General features: G+C 43.6%; 6 protein-coding genes across 6 annotated transcripts; 3 read left to right on the top strand and 3 right to left on the bottom strand.

Annotated features, from left to right (window-relative positions):
* Positions 1-2,143: 2,143 nt before the first annotated feature.
* On the bottom strand, positions 2,144-3,806 carry K441DRAFT_119308 (uncharacterized protein). Its single transcript, XM_067640003.1, has 8 exons — positions 3,780-3,806; positions 3,586-3,730; positions 3,281-3,528; positions 3,072-3,224; positions 2,919-3,018; positions 2,726-2,859; positions 2,508-2,660; positions 2,144-2,459 (listed from the first exon to the last, which is right to left on the bottom strand). The coding sequence occupies exons 2-8, from the start codon at positions 3,648-3,650 to the stop codon at positions 2,389-2,391; spliced, it is 924 nt and encodes a 307-aa protein (XP_067503925.1). The 5' UTR covers positions 3,651-3,730; positions 3,780-3,806; the 3' UTR covers positions 2,144-2,388.
* Positions 3,807-3,823: 17 nt separating this feature from the next.
* Positions 3,824-5,042, bottom strand: K441DRAFT_660317 (uncharacterized protein). The gene is made up of 2 exons (XM_067648684.1): positions 4,410-5,042; positions 3,824-4,345 (listed from the first exon to the last, which is right to left on the bottom strand). The coding sequence occupies exons 1-2, from the start codon at positions 4,898-4,900 to the stop codon at positions 3,937-3,939; spliced, it is 900 nt and encodes a 299-aa protein (XP_067503924.1). The 5' UTR covers positions 4,901-5,042; the 3' UTR covers positions 3,824-3,936.
* A 275-nt stretch (positions 5,043-5,317) lies between these two features.
* Positions 5,318-7,504, top strand: K441DRAFT_561489 (uncharacterized protein; the record flags this gene model as incomplete). The annotated part of the gene is made up of 1 exon (XM_067643534.1): positions 5,318-7,504. A coding segment is annotated over one exon (2,187 nt), but the record flags the coding sequence as incomplete, so codon positions are not given.
* Positions 7,505-19,203: 11,699 nt separating this feature from the next.
* On the top strand, positions 19,204-19,960 carry K441DRAFT_660315 (uncharacterized protein). Its single transcript, XM_067648683.1, has one exon. The coding sequence runs from the start codon at positions 19,425-19,427 to the stop codon at positions 19,671-19,673; it is 249 nt and encodes an 82-aa protein (XP_067503922.1). The 5' UTR covers positions 19,204-19,424; the 3' UTR covers positions 19,674-19,960.
* On the bottom strand, positions 19,917-20,894 carry K441DRAFT_119266 (uncharacterized protein). The gene is made up of 2 exons (XM_067640002.1): positions 20,675-20,894; positions 19,917-20,602 (listed from the first exon to the last, which is right to left on the bottom strand). Exons 1-2 carry the CDS (start codon positions 20,748-20,750, stop codon positions 20,055-20,057), a joined length of 624 nt encoding a protein of 207 aa, XP_067503921.1. The 5' UTR covers positions 20,751-20,894; the 3' UTR covers positions 19,917-20,054.
* Positions 20,895-22,797: 1,903 nt separating this feature from the next.
* K441DRAFT_119257 (uncharacterized protein) lies at positions 22,798-25,388 on the top strand. The gene is made up of 4 exons (XM_067640001.1): positions 22,798-22,997; positions 23,045-23,626; positions 23,825-24,876; positions 25,007-25,388. The coding sequence occupies exons 1-4, from the start codon at positions 22,916-22,918 to the stop codon at positions 25,214-25,216; spliced, it is 1,926 nt and encodes a 641-aa protein (XP_067503920.1). The 5' UTR covers positions 22,798-22,915; the 3' UTR covers positions 25,217-25,388.
* Positions 25,389-26,010: the final 622 nt, after the last annotated feature.

The raw sequence follows: 26,010 nt of genomic DNA, 5'->3' as shown, positions 1-26,010 counted from the left end.
CACCGTTAGGTTACTGCTTTAAGACTCCTATATAGGAGGATCCTAATTACCTATTTTGCCTTATCCGCCATTTATACTATAATTTCTATTAAATTTATAAATGCTAGAGAATTAATATAATCCCGCCCTTGCTTCTATTTAAATACCCTATATATATATATATACGCCTATAGTCCTCCTACTTATAATATAATTTCTACCTTAAAGGAATAGTGAGATGTATAAAAACTAGGTGTTTTTACCTAGGGCCCTAACCTAGGTCCCCTATATATATCCCTAGCTAAAGATATAGAGGAAGACGGAATACTGCGTGGTAAGTCTAGGTTATTAGGTAGAGTAGGGAATAAGAGGCTTATTATAGACTTTCTAAGGCGTATAAAGTTTATTCGGTTTATCCCTTATAACGTTAAAATAGGTCCTTAAGTTATCGATAAAAACTAACCAATTAAATTGGCTGGATTCGGTGCCTATACTTAGAAATTTATAAGTTTTCCCGTATGGACTACTTACTCTAAGGACCCTGACGTTGCAAGGGATATGGCTCGTTTAGTCACCATACACGGCTTATTAGTCGCCGTACGCGGCTTATTCAGTTATTAGGCTATATAGGTATTTATATAGAAGGTAGAAGAGGGGCGCCAGATAAGGTGCCATGGTTTAAGTAGTATTTTCAATATATAGACGTAACGGCCGAGACTAAGATATAATGGTCGTTTTTAAAGCTTCCGTTGGGACTTACCTTTCTAGCGAAAAAAATTCTCTACGCCACTACTACATCGCAGCGCCGGCGCTGCGCTGCTGTATATACGTCTCTGCGTTTACTCTAGTAGTTTATTAGTATAATCCTAATAGAACGCCAATAGCCGTATACTAGGTTTCTAGGCTCTACCGTATAGAGGTATAGAGGCTGATTTTTATAACGCCCTAAGACTAGCTAAAAGGCTATACTAAGGTTTTTCCCTTTTAGGAATTTTTCCTATAAATAGAAGGTAGAAGGCTATATAGACCTAGAAAAGGGGTCGAATTGGGAAATAAATAGAATTAATAATAATAATAATAAAAGCGATTTAAATAGAAAAACGATAATATAAAGACATTACGCTTACCAAATATAAGATTTATAATAACCGGTTATACTATTAATAGAAGATAGTAGTCCTAAATTCGGAATCCTTACAATTTAAAATACTTGAATTTATATACAACTCTCTGGTAGTAGGATATTCTGGCCATATAAAGACGTATAAAATAGTTTAGTATATATATTACTAGCCTATAATATATAACTATATATAAAAATATATCTAAGTATATAGAATATATGTTTATAGAAAACTTCTTATATAAGAAATAGGGAGTACTTTAACTATTACTAATTCTAATACAAAAATAGCGTAATATCTTAATTAACTTTATAGTAGACTTACCTAGTAATAACTAATTTATAAATATTATAGTAGTAGTTAACCGCCTTATAAAATACGATATATAAGTCTTATAGACTTAATTAATACTATCTCAGTAGCTAAATATTTTATTAAGTATATCTTTAAGCTATATAGACTTCCTAATTCGATAATATCCAACTATAGAAGCTAGTTCGTTTTAGACTTCTAGTAGGCCTTATATAAACGGCGAGATTACAAATATAACTCTTAACTACGTTTTACCTAAAGATAAATAGCTTAACTAAAATTGCGAACGCGGTTATAGAATAATACCTATAAATATACTGCTCCTATCTGCAAGATAACTAGGAAAAATAGCTACCTTTAGCTAAGTTTACTAAGAATAATATAATTAATTAATTAATAGACATAACGCTGTTCTATTTAAACTTTAAGTTTACTAAGATATCATTTAATTTAAAGCCCCCAGTTGGCTCGTCTACTTAGATATCTATATTAATAACGCATAGGATATCCATTAGGAAAAGTGTATAGCCTCTTATCTATACTATTAGAGATATAGTGGGAACCCAATAGTACTAACTATCTGATTAGGGTTCTAGTAGGGTCCTATTAGGAACTAGAGTATAAAAATATTATAAAAGCCTCCTAGTAGTCCCGCTTAGTTCTAAATAGGTTTTTAGTATATTTTTAATAGAACTAGTAAGAGGCTCTAAGAGGCTTTAAAAGCTTTAGGGTTTTAGCACGTAGACAATTTCTTAATACTCTAATTAGATATAAGAAATCTAAACATAAACTAACTTATTAAAAAACTTAATTAGAGAAACGCCAGCCCTTATAAAATTAAAAAAGTTACCCTTCCTTATACCTACTAATTAAAGCTCCCTAATACGGTTTAAATCCACCCTATATTCTATATATTAGTCCTCTGGCCTACTACCCCCGTATTAGATGCCCTACCACAATTAATCTAGGGCAATTAGTCGTTTTCTAACAAAGGAAGATATTCCCTAGGTTCTCGGCGCTTAATAATTGGTAAGCTTTGATTCGCTAGGAAAGTTAGTACTATTCGTAAAAGAGGGACAAAACTAGACTTACGGCCTCGATCAATGGGAAGAAAGCTGAACCCCATCGACTGTTTAATGACAGTCGTTCCCTCCGTTCCAACTTCGACGAACCAAGCTAGGTAGTTCTGACTGATTCTAACCGGATTAAACTCAGAATCCGTCTTTTGGAAGAAGTCTTGCGGTACTGACGATGTGTGAGCTAAGTATTAAGAGCCAGAGCTCAACAGTTACTGCGCATAGTAGACTTACATTCTACACAAACAGACACGGAATGGCAAGCGCTAACCAGTATCAATCGATATTTGCCGGTTAGACTGTTCATTATCATGCTTAACTGAGCATCTCTGAAGATAAAGTCGCGGACCATTAGGTTGCCAGCTGCCCTATGAAGCTGGTATTAGTTACTTTCTGGGGTATTTGTTCTTTTGCGGTTGATATATACCACTGGAACACTAATTGCTCTCCCGAAAGAGGACACTGAAGGTATAAAATAAATAACTCTTCCTTCATTGCTTCCAAGTTGATGAAAAACCGTTCTGCTGCTGTTTCCTTCGCTAAGCAGGGCTACAACGTTGGGTAACGACTAGAAACCTACATGAACGAGTGTCAAACTCAACTTCAACGACGCTGCACTTGATCCGTGGCTTTTCGTCTACTTTTGCGTTCTCACTCTCCGACATGCAAAAAACATCTACAATGGAAATGACGCGCTGATTCGCTGTCCGCTTAACTGTGGTGCTGTGAATAACTGTAATATTTAGTCTCGTGCTTCCAATCTATCTGTGATGGCTTTTGATGGCTCACTGTGGACTACGTATCGCAGCTCGCTTTGTCCATCGTCGTATCTAGAGGTTCCCGCCTTGCAATGAAAGATGAGCTCAGCGTGGGCTTGATGAGCTAGGTCTCCAACAACGTCCGATGCTGAGGACGGTATGGTTACCGCTGCCAGATATCTGTAGTGAAGTAACTGTACGGACCGAGTGAGCTGGGTAAAGCGGCGCCCATTAGCAGTGAAGTGTACGCCTATAATGTGAGAAGAGGGTTCCTGTGTCCTAAGAAAGTTTAGCGGGACGATTCACAACGGTACGACGAGCGTGGCGGGTAAATACGTTTTAGTATCCAGAATAGAGAAAATGCCACCTAGCATATCATCAGGCAAACAATGTATCAGCATGTCGTTTCGTCCCAATCTTGATTCGTGCACGGCCTGCGCTACGGCAAGTCTATCTACATGCCTTTCAAACTCCGCTATGTCTTGATACATACTCAGTAACAGGCGTTCAATAAAGGTAGGAGGTCCTACTTGATGGATTTATACCAGTCAACTCCAGCTCCTCGGGCGCATTTGAGAATAAAGAAGCAGCAAAAAGCCGCCATTTCCGTGGATATCCTGGACCGGCATCACGGATCAATAGGCTTACAGGAAGCACTAGGAGATGGTTAGTTCTGAGTAGTCCTTGTTAATTCTCTAGGGCAGTATATGTGAAGTCGTGGCTATTACATGAGAAATTCAGGTCCTGAGAGTGTGGTCCAGAATTAGGAAGAATTGGTCTACTGTTAGACACACTAACTGCTTCACAACAGCATTTGAATATTCCCCTGGGGCCTGTGGATACTTTGGCGCTTACCCAGTCATCCTGGAAGGAGGCGTGAGGACATATCAAGAGGCGCCGAGCGTTGCGCTCACAGTAGACGGCGAAGCTCATTCCCTGAACGCATGCATTATTCGTGGCATCTGGCGGCGTATATGCTTGACGTTGTGGTACCATGGTGTTCTTCTCTCTCAAATTATCCGTAAACCAACTGTAGATTTCTTCTAATTTTGTATGGATCATATCCACTTGCTCGTGGACAGCCTTGCCTTGTTTCCTGATCATCGGCTCCAGGCTGAGTAATTGCCCGGCCAATATTTAATATTACTAGGGTCACATACCTATTTAGAATGGATACGGCTAAATTCAAGCCGTTAATATGCGCCGTGAGGGTCACTTTTAGGATTCCTATATCCCCCCCTTTAGTGGTCCATATGACCTTCTTCCAATTCTTGAAGAGCTCATCATTCCATCTTCTCATTCTGTTTTTTCGTGTTTCCACTATCTGCGCATCTAGAACACTATACTTTATAACAACAGATTCGAGATGATACAAGGTCTCCCGGCAGTTAGCAATTATGTGATTCAACTCAGTCATTTCTTTGTCCTCCTTATCTGATGCCTGATTAGGTGGGCCTTTGCTCTCCATCTCGGACCCATCGGGTGTCTGCCGCGCAAGCATTTCCAAGCCCTTGCTCAGGGTGTATAAGAGGTTTTGCACCTCCAAAAATTCGGCTTGCGCTGATTTCCGCCCTGAGGTAAAAGCTTGGCCCAACTGCATCGCGATTTTCGATAGCATGATGGCGTCGCCTATCGATACGGAAAACGCCATCGAGGAAGCTGCAACTGAATCAAAGAAGGGTGATTTGGAAATGTAAAGCGACAAATCAGGTGCTACGAGATTTCCAAGGAAATTGCAGTTTTCGAAAATTGAACAAAATCCGGCCCGCACTCTGTGTGAAGCAGTCGGTGAGGGTTACCCCGCACGTCGCACGATGGAGCTGACACAGCATCATATGGTTAGCCTCAGCGGTCGCAGAGTCGCAGGTGATTGGAGTAAAAAGTGGATCTTTTACATTCATTGAAAACATTCTGCACGCTAAACATGAGCCGTGGGAAGTGGCTATGCGCCCTTCGCCTTTCTGCCTTGTTGCATTGGCAGCTTTGTTGCCTTGCTGCCTTGCCAGCCTTTTAAATAGACCTTATGGTGGCAGCTGAGAGCCGCACTTCTTGTCGTAATCATTCAACTATGGCCTACCGTTACGGCTCACACGAAGAGATCGACTTTGAGCGTCTTCCTTCTGGCATTTTCTTCAACACCCAGCAGTTCCAACAGGCAGGCACCTTCGCGCATACGACAAGCACTGATCAAGGCGAAATTTCATTGTTCCCTCGGTTCCGTGAGGTCGAAGATGCATCATCGCAAGACTCTAGGCTAATCCGCTGTCTGCCCCTGCTTAGCGTTTCGATTGATGTCGACGTCAACTCGACTATTTCTCGAACTACGCTCACACAGACCTTCTCCAACATCTCCAACATTTGTATCAAAGAGGCCAATTACACTTTCCCACTCTACGATGGCGCTGCAGTTGTGTCTTTTAGGTGTTTTGTTGGTGATGATAGGGTCCTTGAAGGCCAGGTCAAACCGAAAGTGGAGGCTAAAGCTGAATACATAAAGGCAGTCGCGGACCAGCGCGTAGCTGCATTATTGGAGGAGCATACCCCCGAGGTTTTCGAGACCCACTTGGGCAATATCCCTCCTAAAACAAGCGTCAAGATAGAAATCGTATATATCAACGAGCTCAACGCGGACGTCGGAGGTGAAGGCGTCCTGGTTACTATCCCCACGTCCGTCGCACCAAGATATGGAACGCCTCCAAACAGCTTTTCCGAGAGCGCAGATACTGGGATTACCGGGGATTACATCAAGAAAGGCTTGAAGATCAAAGTTGACGTTACCGCGGTAGTACCAATACAGAAGCTTGAGAGCCGCACCCATCCCATCTCAGTAGAAATGGGAATTTCAGGCGCTCCAGCGCTCGCAAGCGATTTTGGCGATCTTGCCCATCCACCGGAACCTGTGGGTTTTGATCCCAGAAAGGCCTGTGCTATGCTGTCAGACCGATCTGCTATGCTAGGCAAGGATTTCGTTCTTCTTATTCTTGCGTCAGGAACGTCTCTACTCCAATCCCGTGCTCTGGTAGAGACCGCTTTGGATCAGATAGGCGAGTCGGCCATGATGGTTACCTTAAACCCGCGGGATCTTTTCCCCTCGCCCGCTTTGGTAGATGATTTCAACGGGGAGATTATTTTCATTGCCGACCGCTCCGGATCTATGGGGGGCTCTAAAATGAACACGCTTAGAGATGCCATGACGGTGTTCCTAAAGAGTCTCCCGAAAGAATGTCATTTTAACATTTACTCATTCGGCAGTAATTACTCGTCACTGTGGAAAAAATCGAGACAATATTCGCAGGAATCTTTGGATGCTGCGATTCGCCATGTTTCCACAACTTTCAGCGCTAATATGGGCGGCACAGAGATTCTCCCGGTTTTGAAACGCGTGGTAGAGCAGCGGTTGAACCACGAAAACTTCACTACTCAAGTCATCCTCCTTACAGATGGGGAAGTCTGGAATACCGAGGAAACTACAGACTTTGTAGGCAAGGCAACTAGGGACTCTGAAGGCGGACTTCGCTTCTTTACACTTGGGATTGGCTATGCTGTCTCTCACAGACTTGTCGAAGGGATTGGGCGACAAGGCGGGGGCTTTGGTGAAGTCGTTGCAGTTGATACGCATGGACGGTGGGAAGACAGAGTCATCCGGATGCTCAAAGGAGCTCTGTCACCAGCAAGTTGGAAATGTGAGATGACACTTTCTAGATTCACGGAGTCTCTGAAAAAGCCATCCACTCCTAAAACGACCGAAAATTTGGCAGGGCCTGCGGTCTCTCTTCCACTACCTGCGCACATCCAGGCGCCGTACCGCATGCATTCACTACATCCCTTTGCACGATCATCAATATTCTTCCTTTTCAATCAAGATCAAGAGCCGCTTCCGCAAGCGATAAACGTCAAGGCTTCAACATCTTCAGGAGAGACTATCTCTGTAGATATACCGGTTGAGCATACTATTACCAAATCACCCATAATCCATCATCTTGCCGCCAAAAGTGCAATACTGGACCTTGAGGCCGGCCATAGTTGGATACATGCTTCTGCATCTCGCTCTAGTATCTTCAGGGGGAAATCGAGCACCCCGTCTGCCCTTGATCACCTGGTCCGGCAAGAAGCCGAGCGCATTGGACTCAAGTGGAGAATTGCCGGGAAATGGACTAGTTTCGTTGCGGTCGATCGCGATAGCCACACGGAGGGTTTGGCAAGGTTGTATAAACCCTCACGTTTTGAACTGGCTAGTTTGACAAGACCGCGTAACTTTGCAGTCGGGCCGAGTAGTAACTTCAAATTAGGCGCACAAAATGACATTGTGGACCTCACCATGGGAGGGGACAACGGACTATCCTGTCCCCCTTCAGCGATAATTCCCCACTCAATCCCCATGTCCAGGTATTTCTCTGAAGCTAGCACCGCTACAAGAGATTCCAACCGCATCTCTCGACTTGACTTCCAAGAAAGTCCTCGTACTACACATAACTTTACAACACCTAAGCCTCCCTCGAGTGCACCAGACTTGGATCCAAATTTACCAGTTCTACCCGGGGTGGGGTACACACTATCCCCTCCCTTTTCCGCAGGTCGAGCCAGGAGAACAAGTGGAGTAAGTTTGGCACGCTCTGGTAGCACAATAAATTCAAAAAATGGCATTGTGGACCTCATCATGGGAGGGGGGGCACAGGCTTCCCCCGGATTGCCCGCCCTCCGCCCTCCTCCCCCCGCCAATAGGGGCACAGACTCCCTCCGGATTTCCCGCCCTCCGTCCTCCGCCCCCACAATTCTGTCCCTGGGTCCCTCCTATTCTGGGCTTTCCATGGCTAACGTAAGTGGAGAAAATATCGGAAAACAGCCATCGTTGGAAAATGCGGCGTTCTCCGGAGCCACACTACCGACATCGTTATGCCGCAGTGACACAATAACTTCAAAAGCACTAATAGACACGGTGCTACAACCAGGACTACTATCCGCCACCGAAGCGCATGGGGGTGGGGGGATTTTCCGGCCATCTATGAGAAGTACAGCGGCCGGACAAGTCAAAGAACCTGGGAAACAGAAGAACCGCTGGAGCTTGCCTCGACTGTTACGGAAATTGACAAAACCGCGACACTCTTCTAATAAATCCACATCAAGTGTCACATCCTCAGAGGACGTGACCCCGAAAGAGTTAGAGGTAATGGCTACTACATGCGATGCTCCAATCGAGACACCTATGAGCTCAAATGTGCCCCAGCATATTACTCTTATGGATCTCATCGATATACAAACCTTCGAAGGGGGTTTCCGTCTTAGCTCCTTGGCTGTTGAGCTGCGAAATGACTTACTGGGCCATTTCGATTTCACAGACTTTACTGAGCTTGAGGCTTTGTTGTCTTCCAAGTCATCCTGGACGCCATCTGCGTTTGATGAAAAGGAGCCGGGTGAAATAGGTGAGACCTTGATCGTCATCTCCTTCATTCGCAATCAATTCCCAGAGTCAGAAGACCTTTGGCAGTTGATAATCGAGAAAGCGGACCGCTGGGTAGCCTCTTTTCTTCAGGACGAGAAAGATAGAGAGGACGTAAAGAAGTGGATACAGGAGAAATGGCATTAGCTTCTAGCAGTGATATCCTAATAAATGAGATTATACTGTGTTAGGCCGCTTAAATTCACGACTAAATTTCATTGGGTGTCTTTCGCTAATCCAGATACTTTAATGGATAATCGTTGGACGAATTTCAACGGGTTAAGGGATAATATTTTAAGGGCAGCGGTAAGGGGACACCCCCCAATTGATACGCGGACACCCCCCACTGATTGAGTTTAGTTTCTTTCTGACCAAGTTAGAATATCACGTGAATTTAGGTTGTTTGCATCTGCATGAGTGCGCGACCGTCGCGCGCCCATACACGAAACATCACCTCGCATTTGCCTTACCTCCACCATGGCTCTCAACCCACCCCCCTAGAAGGTGTACGACTTTCCGGAGCTTGCAACTAATGATACTACGTAATCGAATCAATCGACTCAGGAGCAGGTAGGGGGGTTACAGGTGGTGCAAATGATGGTAGAACTCAAGACACTATTTGGAGGTGCCTCGCCCGATATTGGTGGTGATATTCAGCAGGCTTTTAGAGGCCTAGGAGCTTTGCCCTTTCATGAGGACTTTGCTGAGGGTTCCTTTGGTACATTCGAGCTTTAATTTGAACTCTACTAGCTGTACTATAGTTGAAATCAAGACTTGATCGAGATGTTACAATCACAAAAGTTGCATCTTAACAATTTGATTTTCACGATGCAGACAGCTTAAATTCACGCGATATTCTAACTTGATCAGGAAGGAACTAAACTCAATCAGTGGGGGGTGTCCGCGTATTAATTAGGGGGTATCCGCATATCAATTAGGGGATGTCCCTGTCGACCGTTGAGGTCACTCTCAGGTATCACCTTATGACTCACCACCCTGTTCTCGTATGTCTTACTACTGTATCGGTCAGCAACTCGGTCTACGACTCGGTCTACGACTCGGTCTCCGACACGGTAACCAAATTAGTCTACTACCCTTTTTCTTATGTATTTATAGAGGCTCTAGAGCCATATTTAATAGATAGAGTTCTTCTCAGTGACTTGTTCGTCCGACAGTTATAAGCCTGGGCCATCTACTGCATTATCTTTAATTTAAAACCCTAATTACTCTATCATTAACTAAACAGTAGAAGCCTTAAAATGTCCTCTTAATAATCCGAAACCCTTATTATAACGCACACTATAATCCTAGTAGGCCCAAATGATTGGGACTAATGGATTAGTGTCGTTAAGTATAGAGCCGACGGTGAGAGTGTATAGGAGTATATCGATCTAGATATTGAAAAAAATGATCTACCTAGATATAGAGCACCGTTAGAGCTATTACTATTAGTTATTAATCCTTAGAAGACTACGTTCTTAGCCCTTAATAAAGGTAAGAAGGAGGAGCTTTAAGCTTTACGAAAATAGTACGACTATACTTATAAGCGGTATAAGAAAAAGGAAGCAGCCCTTAAGTCTCTACGTACCTACATTATCAGCATAATATCCCATAACTATATTAACTATACCTTTAAAGGAAATACCGTCTATAATGTCCTTATGTTACTTAAGGAGGCAGTTACTCTAACTAATAATACTTGGTGTTACGGCACTAGCAGAACTTGGCAGAACTACGCACTGGTAAGTTGCCACAGATTGCCGTATATTGCGGTTATGTGACGCGAAGATTGTATATAGCTTTAAGCGGCGCTCCCCTTCTTCTCCTTTCCTTTCTTTAGCTTTAGATTCTTGTTTATAGATAATCCAATTATATAGGCTTACGCGACCATTTTGCCGTACTTATATCTTGATTAACTAAGTCGCTAATATTATCTAAAGCTTACTCTACTCTTTCTTCCTAAGAAGGAACTTAAATATATCTATAAGAATATAGAATAGGACCCTAAGGATATTACTAGGACTATAAGGATAGGACCTAAAAGAAAAGAATAGAACCTTAAGGAAAGGACTTATAAGATATATATAGACCAGAACCCCTAAAGAAATTACCTAGAATTACTTAATACCCCTACTACTATACCACGAACTATAGTAGTAGGTAAAGCAGCTATAGGACCCTTAAATACTTCAGATGAAGAAATAATTAACGTTTTAACCCCCTAGGCGGAGCTTACGGCTACTAATGCCGAAATTAAATAATTGCGAGAGCTGCTTAAAGCTAGAGATACCCCTATATCCAATAATAAGTTATTATTAGATAACTAAAGACTTACTATAGTCCTTTAGGCCTTATCCTAGCGCCTTAGTAGATCTACTAAGGCCTATATAGCACTAAAGCGGTTAGTAAAGGTCGCGGATCCCCTACTACTTATAGATAGAACTAACCCTATATTTAATAATTAGAAGCTTTAATTACAGGATAAGCTTAAAGTTAATATAGACTACTTCCCTAACGCCCGAGCTAGAATAGCCTATGTCTTTAGCTGTACTAGCGGAGATACCTAGACGTATTTACGCCTGTAATACACTAAAGACTTAACAAACCCCTTTATCTCTAAAGAAGAAATAATTAAATACTTATCTTCTATTTATAAGGACCCTTTTAAAGTATAAAATGCCCGCCTTAGCTATAAAAGCCTAAATATAAAAACAACGGAGACCTTTTTAGCCTTCTAAACCCGCTTTCTATACCTAGCTGAATAGGCCTAGATTCCCTAGGAAGACCTACTACTAGACCTCTTTAATAAGCTTACCCTAGACCTATAGCAGGCTGTATTACTAGCTTATACTATAGTATAGACGTTAAAGGAACTTACGGATTATTGCCTAGCTATTAACTAAGGCCTCTATTAAATTAAGGCATGCGCTAACTAGCTAAAAACTAGAAACCTTATAAACTAGGCCGTAAGTACTGCGAGTATAGCCTATAGTGCCCTGGTATAATCAGCAACTCCTACAGCTAACCCAGTAGCTAGCTACGCAGCTACCCCTACTATAGGCCTAGTATACACCTAGCCTATATATAGCGACCTCTATATATAGGCCCTTAGCGATTAAGGAGCTTGCTTCTTATACGGTTAAATAGGCCACCCTATAAGAAACTGCCTAATAAAGGTAAGGATAAATGAGGTCCTATTAATTTAGGAGGATAATACGGAGCTAGAAAAAGAGAAACCCTAAAGGAAAACTCCTCTTTAGGGTTAAAAGGGATTAATATGTTATATATTAATCTGGGTTAGCTAGTTAGTAAAAAAAGCTACACTATCCCTTATACTTTATTTTGTAATAGATATTAAGTTTTAACCTCTGCTTTAGCTAACTTAGGAGTAAATGCCTTTACCTTAATTAATACAAAGTGCGCTATAAAACTGGCTGACTTTTTAAATGTACCCTTTAAAGAACTGCCTAAACTAATCCCTATTTGCGGTTATAACGGATAAATAGGGCTACCTATTATAACTATTTTATAGATCTACCTCCGCGTTAACGGATGAAGGTAGTATAATATCCCCTTTTTTATTACGGACTTAGGAAGCCATAATATAATCTTAGGAAGAAAATAGCTAGCCTATTTAGGCTTGTAGCTTAAAGTATAAAGTAAACGGCTTATCTAGCCTGAAACTCTACCCCTAACCCCTTCCTTTATAAAAGAAATTAGTATTATAATAGAAAACCTTATACGGCCCTAGATTAATACTATTTACTAGGCCGATGCTATATGTAGAGACTAGGCCTTTAAGAAGAACGTATAGCTTAACCCGCAACGGATCTATATACTACACCGCCCCTAAACTACCTATATTACGCCACCCGCACTAAAGACCTAGGAAGTTAGTAGTAACCTAGCTAAGTTCCTTATAGAGAACCCTATAAAGCCATAAAGGAAAGCTAGGGATATTAGACGTTATACTAAACTAATAAATAGAAAGGATAACTTATGGAAAATAGAATGTAAGCTGAGGAAGACTATAAACCTTATACTATAAACCACGGCCTAATAGATACTAAAGAAACCTATGGACCTCCTACCAGTTAATATCTGCTGTATTAGCGCTATAGGATTCTACTAGAACCTGGTTTAACCTAATACTATTACCTTTATAACTAGCCTATATAAAATTAACTGAATAATTAAGAAAAAGGAAAGCGAGCTTAGTAGATAAAAAAGTAGGCTTATAGATAAAGAACTAGTGGAGCAAAAACTGCCTAATTAATACCGGAAATTTAAGGACGTATTCTCTAAGGTAGCGTTTAATATACTTCCACCCTACTAACTATATAACTATAAGATTAAGATTAAGCAAGATAAGGGAAGTACCCTTAGCTTTAGCCCTCTCTACCTATAGTCTATTACTGAATTATAGGCTATAAAGTAGTACCTTATTAATAACCTAAATAAGGGCTTCATTAAGCCTAGCTAAGCCCCTTTTAACTTACCTATTCTCTTTATTAAAAAGCTAAATAGAGGACTGCGCTTTTATATTGACTACTATAAGCTAAATAATATAACCTGTAAGAACCGCTACCTACTGCCCTTATTTAATAAAACTTTTACCTAAATAAGTAGAGCTAAGGTTTTTATAAAGCTTAATATCCGCTAGGCCTTTTACCAAATTAAGATAAACCCTAGGTCTGAAAATCTTATTATATTCCGGACCTATTACGGGACGTATAAATATAAGGTATTTCCTTTTAGACTAATTAATGGACTAGCTACGTACTAGCAGTATATAAATAATATATTCTTTAACTACCTTAATGACTTCTATACGGCCTATCTAGATAATATTATAATCTATTTAGAGAATAAACTAGAATATAAGGAGCACGTCTATAAAGTTTTATAACAGCTCTATAAAGCTGGCCTCTAGGCTAATATTAAGAAGTTAGAATTTAGTATTAAGCGTATAAAGTACCTAGGTTTTATTATTAGTATAGACGGAATTAAGGCCGACCTAGAGAAAATAACTGCAATTAACTAGTAGACGCCCCCTTAGACCGTAAAGGGGGTGTAATTATTTTTAGGTTTCTGTAACTTCTACTAACGCTTTATTAAGAACTACAGCAGAATTACCTAGCCTCTTAACCGCCTTACTAGAAAAGACTAGCCCTTTTACTTTAACGCCATATATATATAGGCCTTTAATGAGCTTAAAAAACGGCTAGTGTTAGCCCCCCTACTTACCTATTTTAACCTAAAATGGCCCTTAATGCTAGAAACTAATACCTTAGACAGCGTAATAGCTAGTGTTTTTTCTTAGAAGCAACTGGATAAAGAATAGCACCCTATTGTATACTATTTAAAGACTATAATAAATGCTAAACTAAACTACTACATCTATAATAAAAAAATGCTGGCTATTATCTCTAGCTTTTAGCACTAGCGTATATAGCTAGAGGGGACCCCTAAACCTATTAAAGTAGTATTAAATTATAAGGCCTTAGAATACTTTATAATAACTAAGGCCCTTACGGCCTAGCAGGTATGCTAGGCGGATATCCTATTTTAGTTTAACTTCTTAATTATATATAGACTAGGCGCTGCAAACCGTGCGGATGCTTTTACTAGGCGTAAATAAGACCTAGGTAACTATATAGCTGTGAAGATTTTATTACGGACTTAGACGCTACTATAACTAGAGTACCTTAACCCCTAGATATAGGTAGAACTAAGTATAGACCCCTTAGGCGCCAAGATATATCCTATTAACCCTTTAGGACTTAACTTAATTAATAAATTGCTATAAATAAACTATATGGCCCCTTTTTTATAGGAGTACTATAAAAAGGTAAAGAATGTTACTAGCCTATGGTCCCTTAAAAATGGATTACTTAAGTATTAGGAACGGCTGGTAGTAGTAAAGGAATAGAACTTATAGACTTAGCTTATTACTAAAGTATATACTTAGGTCTTTACGGCCCACCTTAAAAAGAATAAGACCTATAAGATTATTAGCAACCGCTACTACTAGCCCGGAATAGTTATAAATATTAACCGCTATATATAGAACTGTAATAACTGCTATAGGTTTATAATCCTATAAGATAAAACCCTAGGACTATTAAAACCCCTTCTAATACCTAACCGCCCCTAGTAATATATCTCTATAGACTTTTATAAGCTACCTCTAGACCGTAACAGATATAATATAGTTATAATCCTAGTTAACCGCTTTAGCAAGCGCCCGTTTTTAATTCCTTATTATAAGAATATTAATACTAAAGAGGTAGCCTAACTATATATTTACTACGTCTACCAAATTTACGGACTACTAAATACTATTATATCTAACCGCGGGCCGTAGTTTATATTAGCCTTTTAAAATAAGTTTACCTAAATTCTAGGTATTAAGCTAAAGCTTTCTATAGTATATTACCCCTAGATAAACGGTTAAATAAAGATTATAAATTAATACTTAGACTAGAGACTTTGGCCTTTTATTAACTACTTTTAGAATAACTAGGCTAAACTATTACCCTTAATAGACTACGCCTAAGCGACCCTACCCTATAACTCTACTGGATTTGCCCCTATTTAACTAGAAATAGGTTACCTACCCTATATAAGCTTTAACTAGGAAAGACTAGAAGGGCCCTAAACTATACGCGAAAAACTATCTTATAAGGAAGCCTAGTAGTACGCTAAGCGCTTAGAAGAAGCCTAAAAAGTAGCCCATATAAACCTAAAAAAGGCCTAGAAATTAATAGAATAGTAGGTAAATAAGTATAGGCGCAAGCCTGACTTTACTATAGGCGATATAGTTTAGGTTATAATAAAAAATTAAAAGATAGAACGGCCTAGCTATAAGCTAGACTATAAAATAGTAGGACTATATAAGATTCTTAATAAAGTAGGCAACTTGTATAAGGTTAAGCTCTCAGACTTAATTAAAGTCTACCCTATTTTCTTACCGGATAAGCTATAAAAAGCTATAAATAACCTACTGCCTAAACAAAAGAATAAACCTCCCCTACTAATTTAAGTTAACGATAATAATAAATAGGAAATTAAAGAAATACTAGCCTATAAACTTGTAAAGGGAACGTTAAAGTATTATATTAGTTAGAAAGGATATAACCTAGACCCTACTTAGTACCCTATATAGAACTTTATAGGTAGCCCCTATAAGCTTTAAAAGTTCTATAGCTATTACCCTAATAAACCCAGACCGCTAAAGTACCTAGATAAGTAAATAAAATGCTAGTATAATAAAGATAATAAGCTACTAGAAGAATATAAGGATAAAAACGCCCTAGAAATTTCTTAGTTATGTAAGGTATTAAGATATTTAGGAACTTTAACCGGCGGTTAAAGTTGTTTAATTAGTTAGATTCTCTTGCTAAGATTTTTAGCGGCAAAGCCTAAGGGCAGGCTTTTTTTAGAGGGGGGGGTAATATTACGGCACTGGCAGAACTTGGCAGAACTACGCACTGGCAAGTTGCCACAGATTGCTGTATATTGCGGTTATGTGACGCGAAGATCGTATATAGCTTTAAGCGGCGCTCCCCTTCTTCTCCTTTCCTTTCTTTAGCTTTAGATTCTCGTTTATAGACAATCCAATCATATAGGCTTGCGCGACCATTTTGCCGTACTTATGTCTCGATTGACTAAGTTGCTAACACTTGGAAGGTTAATCTAGCCACCTAATATTTGAAAATAAAGAAAGCCCTAAAGAGTTAAAATATCGAGAAGTAGCTCCGTAAGTAGGAGAAGGTATATAACGATTATAAGAAGGTTAAACTACCTAAGGTAGATGGCGATTAACTAGTTAAAGACTTTGTATATACCGTTGAATCTGTCTTATTAGGATAGTTAGAATACTGGAAAAACGAATTATAGAACCTTAAGAGGAAGAAGGAAAAACTACCTACCCTTTAAGTTATTATTGAGGTCTATTAAAATTATTATTAATTAGACTTAGCTTAGAAAGCAAGAAGCTAGTAGGGCTCCTATATAGTAAGCTTTAAAGGAGAGCTAATTAATAAGCCTAAATTAGAAACTAAACCGGAAGCTAAATCTTTAAGAAGGTTAGATAAGGAATGGATAAAGCCGTGCCTATATAGATTGCTATACCCGTAGAGGAAATGCTTCTACCTTATTAAGTTAATTTAACTATTAGGTTAAAAACTAAACGACTTAAAAATGCAGTTAGTAGAGCAGAAGCTTGCTAAGGCTTTACCTAAATTTAAGGCCTTAATCGACCAATTAAGGAGCCAAGCCTCACCTAATAAGAAGCTAGAGAATGTAGAGAATGCAGAGCAGAAGAGCTTACCCAGTAAACTACACGGAAGCTTCGCAGTTAATTAAGTTAGAGCTTATATCGCATCTAATTACGCTCTCCGTAATAGTGTAATTCTTGACCCTGTGATAACCCTATATATTATTAACGACCGAGCGAGGTTTATAGGTGAAATCTGACCGGCTAGTGATCAGTTATATATAGGATCTAGTACAGAAACTATTGAAGGCTTTAGAACAGCTGAAGTTATAGTTATTACCCTATTAGGAAAGCAGAAGATTTATTTAAATAAGGCTGCGTATATAGTAGGATTTTACACAAATCTGGTCTATAATTAAAGACTTAATAAAAAAGGTGTCTTTTGGTATAATAAGGGGAACTACCTCTACTGTCGCGGTGGTGAGAAGTTTATATATTGCGGATATTACTATAGTTAGGTAACCCTTAAATATAATAAATTGAAGCCGAGCATGCCAGAGGAAGCGTCCTTTGTGGCTTAACCAACGGAGCCTCTACTAAATTAAAAGGTAGATAGACGGTTTTTATATAGTCAACTCAGACATATAGGAATTAATGCGGTCGGGTGACTGCCTAAAGAAGTAACTGGAGCGGTTATAGAAGGCTCTACAACCGTTAAATATAAGACTTATATAGTCAGTAAAGCTTATAAGGCAGTATTAGAAAGGACACCTACGGATAACAAGAAATCGCTTAAAGGTAATTTTAATAACTTGATCGCCGACTAAGACATTACAATGGATCCAATAAAAAGGACGCCCTAGGAAGAACTTAACAAGACGTTAAAGGAAGAACTTAATAAGACGTCAAAGGAAGAGCTTAACAAGACGTTAGAGGACAAGAACGAGACGTCAGAGGATGAGGATAAGACTTAAGTAGATATTAGTAGAAGTCAATAGGTAGATTTTAGTAGAAATTAGGATTAAGCGACCGATTAAGAGAAGCTTAGTCCTTAAGACGATAACGCAATAGGCCCGCGAGCCTTAAAGGATAATTCTCTACCTAGCCTTCCTACCCCGGCTTAGTTACTAGAGCCTTAATTAACCGCATTAACTAATTAAGGATTACGATTTAAACATATTCTAGAAAAGGAAGCCAGCCTAAGGCAGGAGCTTTAAGATAATATAGGTAATAGGAAAATTGCAGGAGGATAACGGAAGAAGTAGTTAATGTGATACTAAGCCTACCTAACTAATATTGATTAGCGAATACACAGCGACAGGTTTTAATCTCTACCCAAGAACTAGAAGGAGCTTTTAAGTCACCTATATAAGATATTAAGGATCTAATTTAATTTAATTTGGATAACATTGGATAAGGTAACTCTATAGGGGATTTCTTTATCTTAACACTAAATTGCTATCGTGACTTTTTTCTATTTTCTATCCAGCTGCTTAGTTAAAACTAAGCAGCTGGGGGGGTGTGTTGACCGTTAAGGTTACTCTTAGGTATCACCTTATGACTTACCACCCTGTTCTCATATGTCTTACTACTGTCTCAGTCAGCGACTCGGTCTACGACTCGGTCTATGACTCAGTCTCCGACACGGTAACCAAATTAGTCTACTACCCTTTTTCTTATGTATTTATAGAGGCTCTAGAGCCACATTCAATAGATAGAGTTCTTCTTAGTGACTTGTTCGTCCGACAGTCCCCTCTGCCCTTACTTTCTATGGGTTTACCTACCAATTTTGAAATACGCACGTATTATAAGGAGGCCTGGGAGTCATTTGCCGATATATCTACCTTATTTTTACCACCTCAACCCCAAAAATATTCAATATTCAATATCTTTCAGTATTAAACATTTCGTATTGATATTGATATTGAACGTTCAACATTCAACATTCAATACTGATGGCAGCCCTGCACGAAGGGAAGGATCTTCCTCCTTAAATTCGCTGCAACCTGAGGGATTCTCGCGACCTGAAGAGCTCTAGCAACGTTCGTTTTACCGCAGTGCTTTATACTCAGCTAAACCTAAGTGGAATTATCCGAGATGGATGCAAGCAAGGTAGAGGAGCTGTGATGGCAGAATTCTGTTCCTTCAGGCTGCATTCGAGCGGCACTGTCTAGCCAATAATTTCTAAAACGTTCAAAACCAGAATCCTCATTAATGATCTGATTATAGTCACTCATTTCGTTAAAGCACGTATGACAGACAATCTAAACAACTCTATTTAGGAATGAGACTAGGGAATTCGTAAGCCGTAATTTCATTTCATAAGATCATATATTCATCCCATCGTATACAGCTACCCACCTCTCCCACCACCTCAACCCCCTCTCCACCCCACACCTTCCCCTCCCCAGTCAAACCCCATTCCAACCCACCCACCTCCTCCGCGTCCCCTTCCCTCACCTTCCCCACCCTCTTCCCTACCCCCCCGCCACGCCTCATATCCCTCCCCTGCTGAAAATGCCTCCAACATGCAGCACCCTCTCCCCACCCATTCATCCTCTCATCACAGAACCCGCAACGCCTATCAAAGCCACTCTGAACCGCAAAATGCGCCACGCGCCTCATACTCCGCCATCTGTGCCAGCAGCTGCGGATGCAGACGCCGGAAATGCTGGCGGAAATGCTGGCGACGGTGCGAAGGCGCGCGCAGAAGGGCGCGGCGGTGCCTCCGTCCACTTCTGCTTCTCCCAGCCCTCCCCCGCTTAGCCTCCGCCTAGCCCCGCTTCCCGCTCCCAGCCCGTCCGCCACAGCCTTGCCTTCCGCCTCACCCACCACATCCCCCCACCCGCCCTCAGAACCAGCCAACGCACCCGGCGAGCCCGCCCCCGGACCCGCCCCCAGCCCTAGCGAGCAGGTGCAAGACACATCCACCCCTCCTGCGGCCAGCGCAGCTCCTCATGCTTGCGCCAGTCGTCGCGCTGCGCGAAGCGCTCCGCACGCCGCCGCGCTGCACTGGAACGGCTTCTCCGGTCGGGCGCAGCAGCTCTGGGTCCGCCCGTCGGGGTGCAGAGGCGGGCGGGCTTCTGTTTGCGGGCGGAGCGGGCGAGGGCGGTGAGGGCGGTTGGGGGGAGGGGTGAGGGGCGGGTTTCAGTGACGCGGGGGTTGAGGTGGCGGCGTCGCTGTCGGAGGGGGAGGGGTGGTGGAGTGGGCGGGTGGAGGGCGGAGACGGCGTGGCGGACGTGGCGGGAGGGGGGGGCGCATGCGTTGGTTCAGCAAGCGTTCGATGGTTAGGGCGGGCTCAGAGGTGAGGTCGGTGAGGGCACGGATGTGTTTTGGTTTCGGGAAGATGTGCGGGTAGCCTTCGAGCCATGTTTCGCAGAGGGCTGAGGCTGGCGAGTGGAGGGTTGGTGGTGAGTTGGATTTTGGCGTTTTGAGGTGCGGAGAGCGGCTGGTGTGGGTTAGGACTGTTTCGTGCCTTGAATTGGAATCTTCAAATCGGGAGGTAAAAGATACTGTTGACGTCGGGGATGTGGTTATTAAAACAGGATCAGAAACCGCAGTTGATGGTGTGGTAATTGGTGGGGTTGTGTATGCTGGGGTAATATATTCTGGAGTAGCTGGAATGGTCAAAGACGACGCATCCCCATCAAACGGACTAAACGCGACTGGGAGGTCTTGTATAGACAGCGAGTCTTCTGCATGAAGTAGTCAGCTGGAGAAAAGCTTCTCCAAGTACGACGGAGATATCCAAAAAGACAAAGACTAACCAGTAGTGAAAGAAGAATATAGATTGTTAAGTGAATCGGCGGTTGAGAAACTATCCCAGCCAGGCTCGAAAGCCATGATGGGTAGTGGTAGCTACAAGAGCCAGTGAGGACTGAGAGAGATGGGAGACAGTGAGAATTGAAGTAGTGACAGCCAGTGAGGATTTAGAGTGATGAGAGACAGTCGAGAGAGTGACAGCCAGTGAGAGTTGAGGGAATTCGGAAAATTAACACAGCATAGCGATCTGGTTGGCCGGCGGGGCAGAAATATATAATTAGCTGCCGACCGGTGAAGGGGGCCTACACGTGACTGACGGTGCTGCTGCCTTCGTGTCGCTTTCGTGTCAAGGCACGTCGACGCGGTGCTCTTATGGAGGCTGCGTGCTCGCCCTCTCTCATCCGCTCTCTCATCCGCCCTCGCTCGCCTTCACTCCCGCCCTCACTCGCCCTCACTCGCCCTCGCCCTCGCCCACTCTCGCCCTACAGTAAAATCTCCTTATTACGATATGGGGTATATAACGATCTTCTCTATATTATGATCAACACCCCTTGAGCAGGGCTTTTTTCGTGTAATATTACGATATCTGGATTTTGACGATATCGTTAAGCACCCACGGTAAAATCTCTTTATTGTGATATTTGATTACAACGAAATACTTTGTATTACGATCTACATCCCTTGATCAAAACTTTTTGGTGTATTTAACGATAAACTGTCTTCTAATGACATCGTTAAGTTCCTGCCACCAAAATCGGTATAACCAGAAGATATTTTGTATGGGAGGGAAGCCATTTGGCCCGCGAGGTAGATACCCTACGCCTTTTTCAGACACTTGGTGACGTGTTGGCCTCCTTTTTCTGCTTATTGACCCAACACGTGACTTTACATATAACAATAGACGGATTTCCTTACGCTGTCTACAGCTAATTTAGGAGGCCTGCAGGCGGTTCGAATACGGCTTAGATGATGTCGATTTGGATGAGAGACTAGGCAGGGAAGTCATGATTGGCTCCATGCACGAGCTGGCGCTGAGCCTTGTAAAATACGAGGTTTCAAAATTGTATAACATGCCTCTCTTACGTCGAGCCTGATGAGGTGACAAAAGGACGACCACGAGAGCAATAGGGATCCGCCAAGACGTTGAGTCTCCACACCCACCGTACCGCTCGATCGATCGCAACGATTACTACATGGTATATAAGCGACAGTAACGCAGGCTTAGAATATAAGGCCTACTTCGCAAAGTATTATAAGCCTTCGTCACACTTTCTTATGCGGGTGTAGGGGTCCCTTGTAGAGAGGCTTTTTATGAACGATTTTATGCGGGTCGACGAGCCAAGGATGTACAACAGCGCCACCTGGCGTTGATCAAGGCTCAATCGACGGCTTCAACTTCTTGATCGAGCGACGTAAGCAACTTTACAAGGACTCCGAAATCCGTCTAATACCATCGGTATAACGCTTGGTCGTACAACCCGTATCGTACTAACCAGTTTTTACTGTACTCACTTGATCATCGCATTTTTCTTCTTCTGCTCTGTCTAGCCTTCTGTCGGCACATACACGGGTCAGACGGAACGGGTGGACTATTCTGCGTTGCGCGATTTACTCTCCATATCCCTCAGCCCCTGCAGCAGAAACCCCTGGAGATGAGGAGTTCATCGCCTTCGCTTTTCTTCGCCCCATTCGACCTTCTCATCAGTCATGCAAAGACGACATGACTCGTCAAGACCATTGGAGGACGCAGAAGACGCAGAAGAGCCCAAGCACCGCGCAGTTCATGCACAGATGCTTTCAGCCGTAAGTGCCATACTGTCTTGGCTAAGGCTTGTTGCACCGTGCCACCACCGTGAGCACCTCGCCACTATGTCCCTCACGGCAGAATTCAACGGGGCTGTGTCCTTTAATCAGCCTTCACAGGAGCCGCATAGAACCCTAGCCCCCTCTTCGGATGACGCGGATTTCGGCTCCGTGCACCTGAGGCTCGCAGTGATCGTCTGCCTTTAAGCAGTTGCCCTCCCTATCCAGTTGCGAAGTCTGATGCGTGATACAAACTACGTTTTATTATATTGAATTTCTGCTCCGTTCGTGCCCAGCTTCAAGCTTCGAGTTTGGGGGTCCATCACGTGGGCTGCAATTGCAAGCATCAGTTACACAGACCACCCCCCTGAAGCTGATCCTCCGCCGTTTGCACAGTTCGAGACAGTTTGTCGAGCGAGCAGCCATCGATCATCAATTGAGGCATGGTAGCTTTTCCAATGAAGCCGTATATGCTAGAGACTAAATCTGATCACACTAAAATTGGCAGTTGGTTGTGCACCGAAGGTAAAACCGATGGACAGCCAAGCTTAATAACTCGCTCACAATCCTAGGTCCCTACCTAGACTACATCTCTGAACTCAGCACCTCAAATCCCGGACTGAGGAAAGCTGATCCCAAGAACAAAGACCATCCGTTACGGCTAGGCAATGCAAAAGTAGTATTACTAGAACTGCGTGCCGATCTGGGCGTCGATAAGAGAGAATTCGTCTCCGTCGTAGATCTGGAATCTTATTTCCGGAAGGTAAGAGCCAACGATGTGAGTAGTCGTCGAAGAATCTACCTCGTCGAGGGTCTAGCTCAAGACTATATCTCTGCGCTCGGCTCGCACTTCTTCATGGACCCGTCGTTCTTCTTACGCCAGGAACGCACTTGTGTGTGGAGTAATGAGTTTACACCGACTAGTGATGCGTTGCCTCAGCCGTCTTCACTACAGCCGGATAAGTGCTTTCACATCCAGTACTGCGAGCTCCGCCAATTCGACCACGCTCTCAGCAACACGCCGATGTACTGCCAAAGAACGGGCAGACACATCGGGATGACACCTGCGCGGATAGAAGAGGACTCGACAACGGGGATTCTGAGGCGGAAATGCGCGTTTTGGTCTCAGAAATACGAGGACGGCGGTTGGGATGGTGCGTTTATATTCTCTAATTCTCTCTCCCCCTTTCTCTGAATATATATACATATATCTAGCTCCACGTGTCTGTATTCCATGTGTCCATGCTTCTCTGCTCTATTTCTCAATATCTCTCAATATCCCTCTCTAAGTCTTCATGCCCCTGAGTCTCTCTCCCCTCTCCCCCTCCACACAACCCACTAACCCATCCAAGCCGTCATCCTCTGCGACCCGCAACTCCAATCCCTCTCCATAAACCAAACCATCCGCACAGACGTCAACAACTACCCCTTCCAAGGCGGCTACGTCGACTTCATCCCCCCCGCCCCGGGCCCGCACCCGCGGCCCGGGAGCCCCCAATCCGAAAAGTCCGCCCCTCCCACCCCGCGGCACCCGCGGCACTCGATGCTCCGCGACCTCGTCTTCTACTTCTCCCACCACGGCCATCTGATCCCGGCGCCCCTCTGGGCCAACCCGGTGACGGCCTCCCTCTTCATGCAGAAGATCGTCGCCGCGCACTACCTGCAGCTGGTCGACTACATCAAGGCGGCGCTGCCGAGTCTGGAGATGCGGTTGAGCACCGGCTGGACCGAGGAGGAGGAGCAGTGGCGGAGTTTGCAGACGATTAGTCGGCGGTGCGGGAATTATAGGGATGATGTTGAAGATACGCTGCTGTCGCTTGGGCTAGGGCTTGGAGGTGGGCCTGGTGGAGGGGCGGGGGACGAAGGGGCGGGGATAGAGGCAACAGGAGCGGTGACGGGGATCGCGGCAGCAGGGCCAGAGCCAGGAGGGCCAGGCGCAGCGGTAGCAGCAGAGCCGGGAGCAGCAGCCGTCGCCACCGCCACCGCCACCGCCACCGTCACCCCCCGCTGGGTCGACCCGGCCCCGGACTTCCACTACATCTACCTCCGCCTGAAACTGCTCAAGTCCCGCGCCGACACCCTCATCGGCGCCATGACCGGCCTCGCCTCCATCGCCGGCAACCGCCAGGCTCTCGACGAGGCCAAGCGGAGCAAACGCCTCACCCTCGTCGGCCTCGTCTTCATCCCCCTCGCCTATAGCAGCAGCTTGTTCAGCATGAGCAACCAGTTCGCGCCCGGCCAGAGCGAGTTTTGGGTTTATTGGGTGGTGGCGGTGGTCCTGATTTTGTTGACGTTTTGTGGGACGTGGGCGCTCGAATTGGTGCTCGATGATGAGGCGGGGTGGTCGCTTGGGGGGTTGAGGTTTTGGCGGAAGGGGAAGGGGGAGCGTGGGAGCGGGAAGAGGGTTGTTAGGCGCGGGACGGGGTTTTGGGGGTATAAGGGGTATTGAGGGGAGGGGGTACGAGGGGGAGAAGGGGGAGGGAACAAGAGGGGGGGAGTGGAAGGGTGGGGTTGATTGGATGAGGAAAGAGGAGGGTCGGAGATTGGGGGTAAAAGTTTGGGTGGGGTTTGCGGGTTGGTTGAGTTGTGTTTTCGTGTCTGGTTCAATAGAGGGTGAGGGGTGGATGTTTCGCGTTTCTCATATTCTGCACTTTTCATATCCCGCATTTTTCGCATTCCACATTTTTCATATTCTGCATTTTTCACATTCTACGTTTCTTAGGTATTCCTTTGGGTTGGGGTAGTTGGGGAGCTGGTAGGAGTGAATGGTAAATGTGTGACTACGGCGGGTAAGATCGATGTTGTTGGATAGCTGTGTGGTTATGTGGTTTCGGCATCGCATTTGCATAGCGCATAGATAAAATTAATGACAAGGAATGAATGTACTGTATACTTCAAGATCATCATACACAGGTTCTTCTCTTTTCGCATATCATGGTTAATGTGGGGAGTACGTAACCTGAATGAGGCAAATACCTTGGTAGTAGAGCTGCAGCTTATCAGCGGAGAAGATGGTGTGGCTGTGAACGGCCCTGAACATGGGAAAAGCGTGTTTATTTCGCAAAAACCGCTCATTAGGCTGAAATCAGTGGAGGCGCAAAGTGGTTGGAGTTAACCAAGCTGCCCTGGGAGACTTGCGGCGGAATTTTGGAGATGTCAAGGCTTCGAGTAGGCTTGGCAGAGGCGCAGCAGGGTTCACTCAACTCGCATCTAGGGGCGAAATAAGGTTGGGCAGAGTATGAAAGGAAATTTTGCTTTTGGTGCTAGTGCTTCGTGTTGGAATGCAGCCAAAGCCTCTCTAGATCTAGAAGGACCAATGATCGTCAACCACCTGCAATGCCTGAGGGGCAAGATAATTTGAATAAGCATACTGACGACACTACGCTTTAGGCCATGTTCGATAACTTTTTTTGGCCAGGTCGGCTCCACCAGGTGGGCGCAGCCAGGTTGATACTTTTACGGCCCACCTGGGCGCAATCTGCAGGGTATAAGCGCCTCTTCTAGACGCCAGAGCAGGGGGGTTCCCACCTAGTAGGAG

This window comes from Cenococcum geophilum (assembly GCF_001692895.1).
Source record: "Cenococcum geophilum 1.58 unplaced genomic scaffold K441scaffold_22, whole genome shotgun sequence".
Taxonomy (NCBI): domain Eukaryota; kingdom Fungi; phylum Ascomycota; class Dothideomycetes; order Gloniales; family Gloniaceae; genus Cenococcum; species Cenococcum geophilum.
The sequence above is the reverse complement of the archived record's forward strand: the minus strand, read 5'-3'. Positions and strand labels throughout refer to the sequence as shown.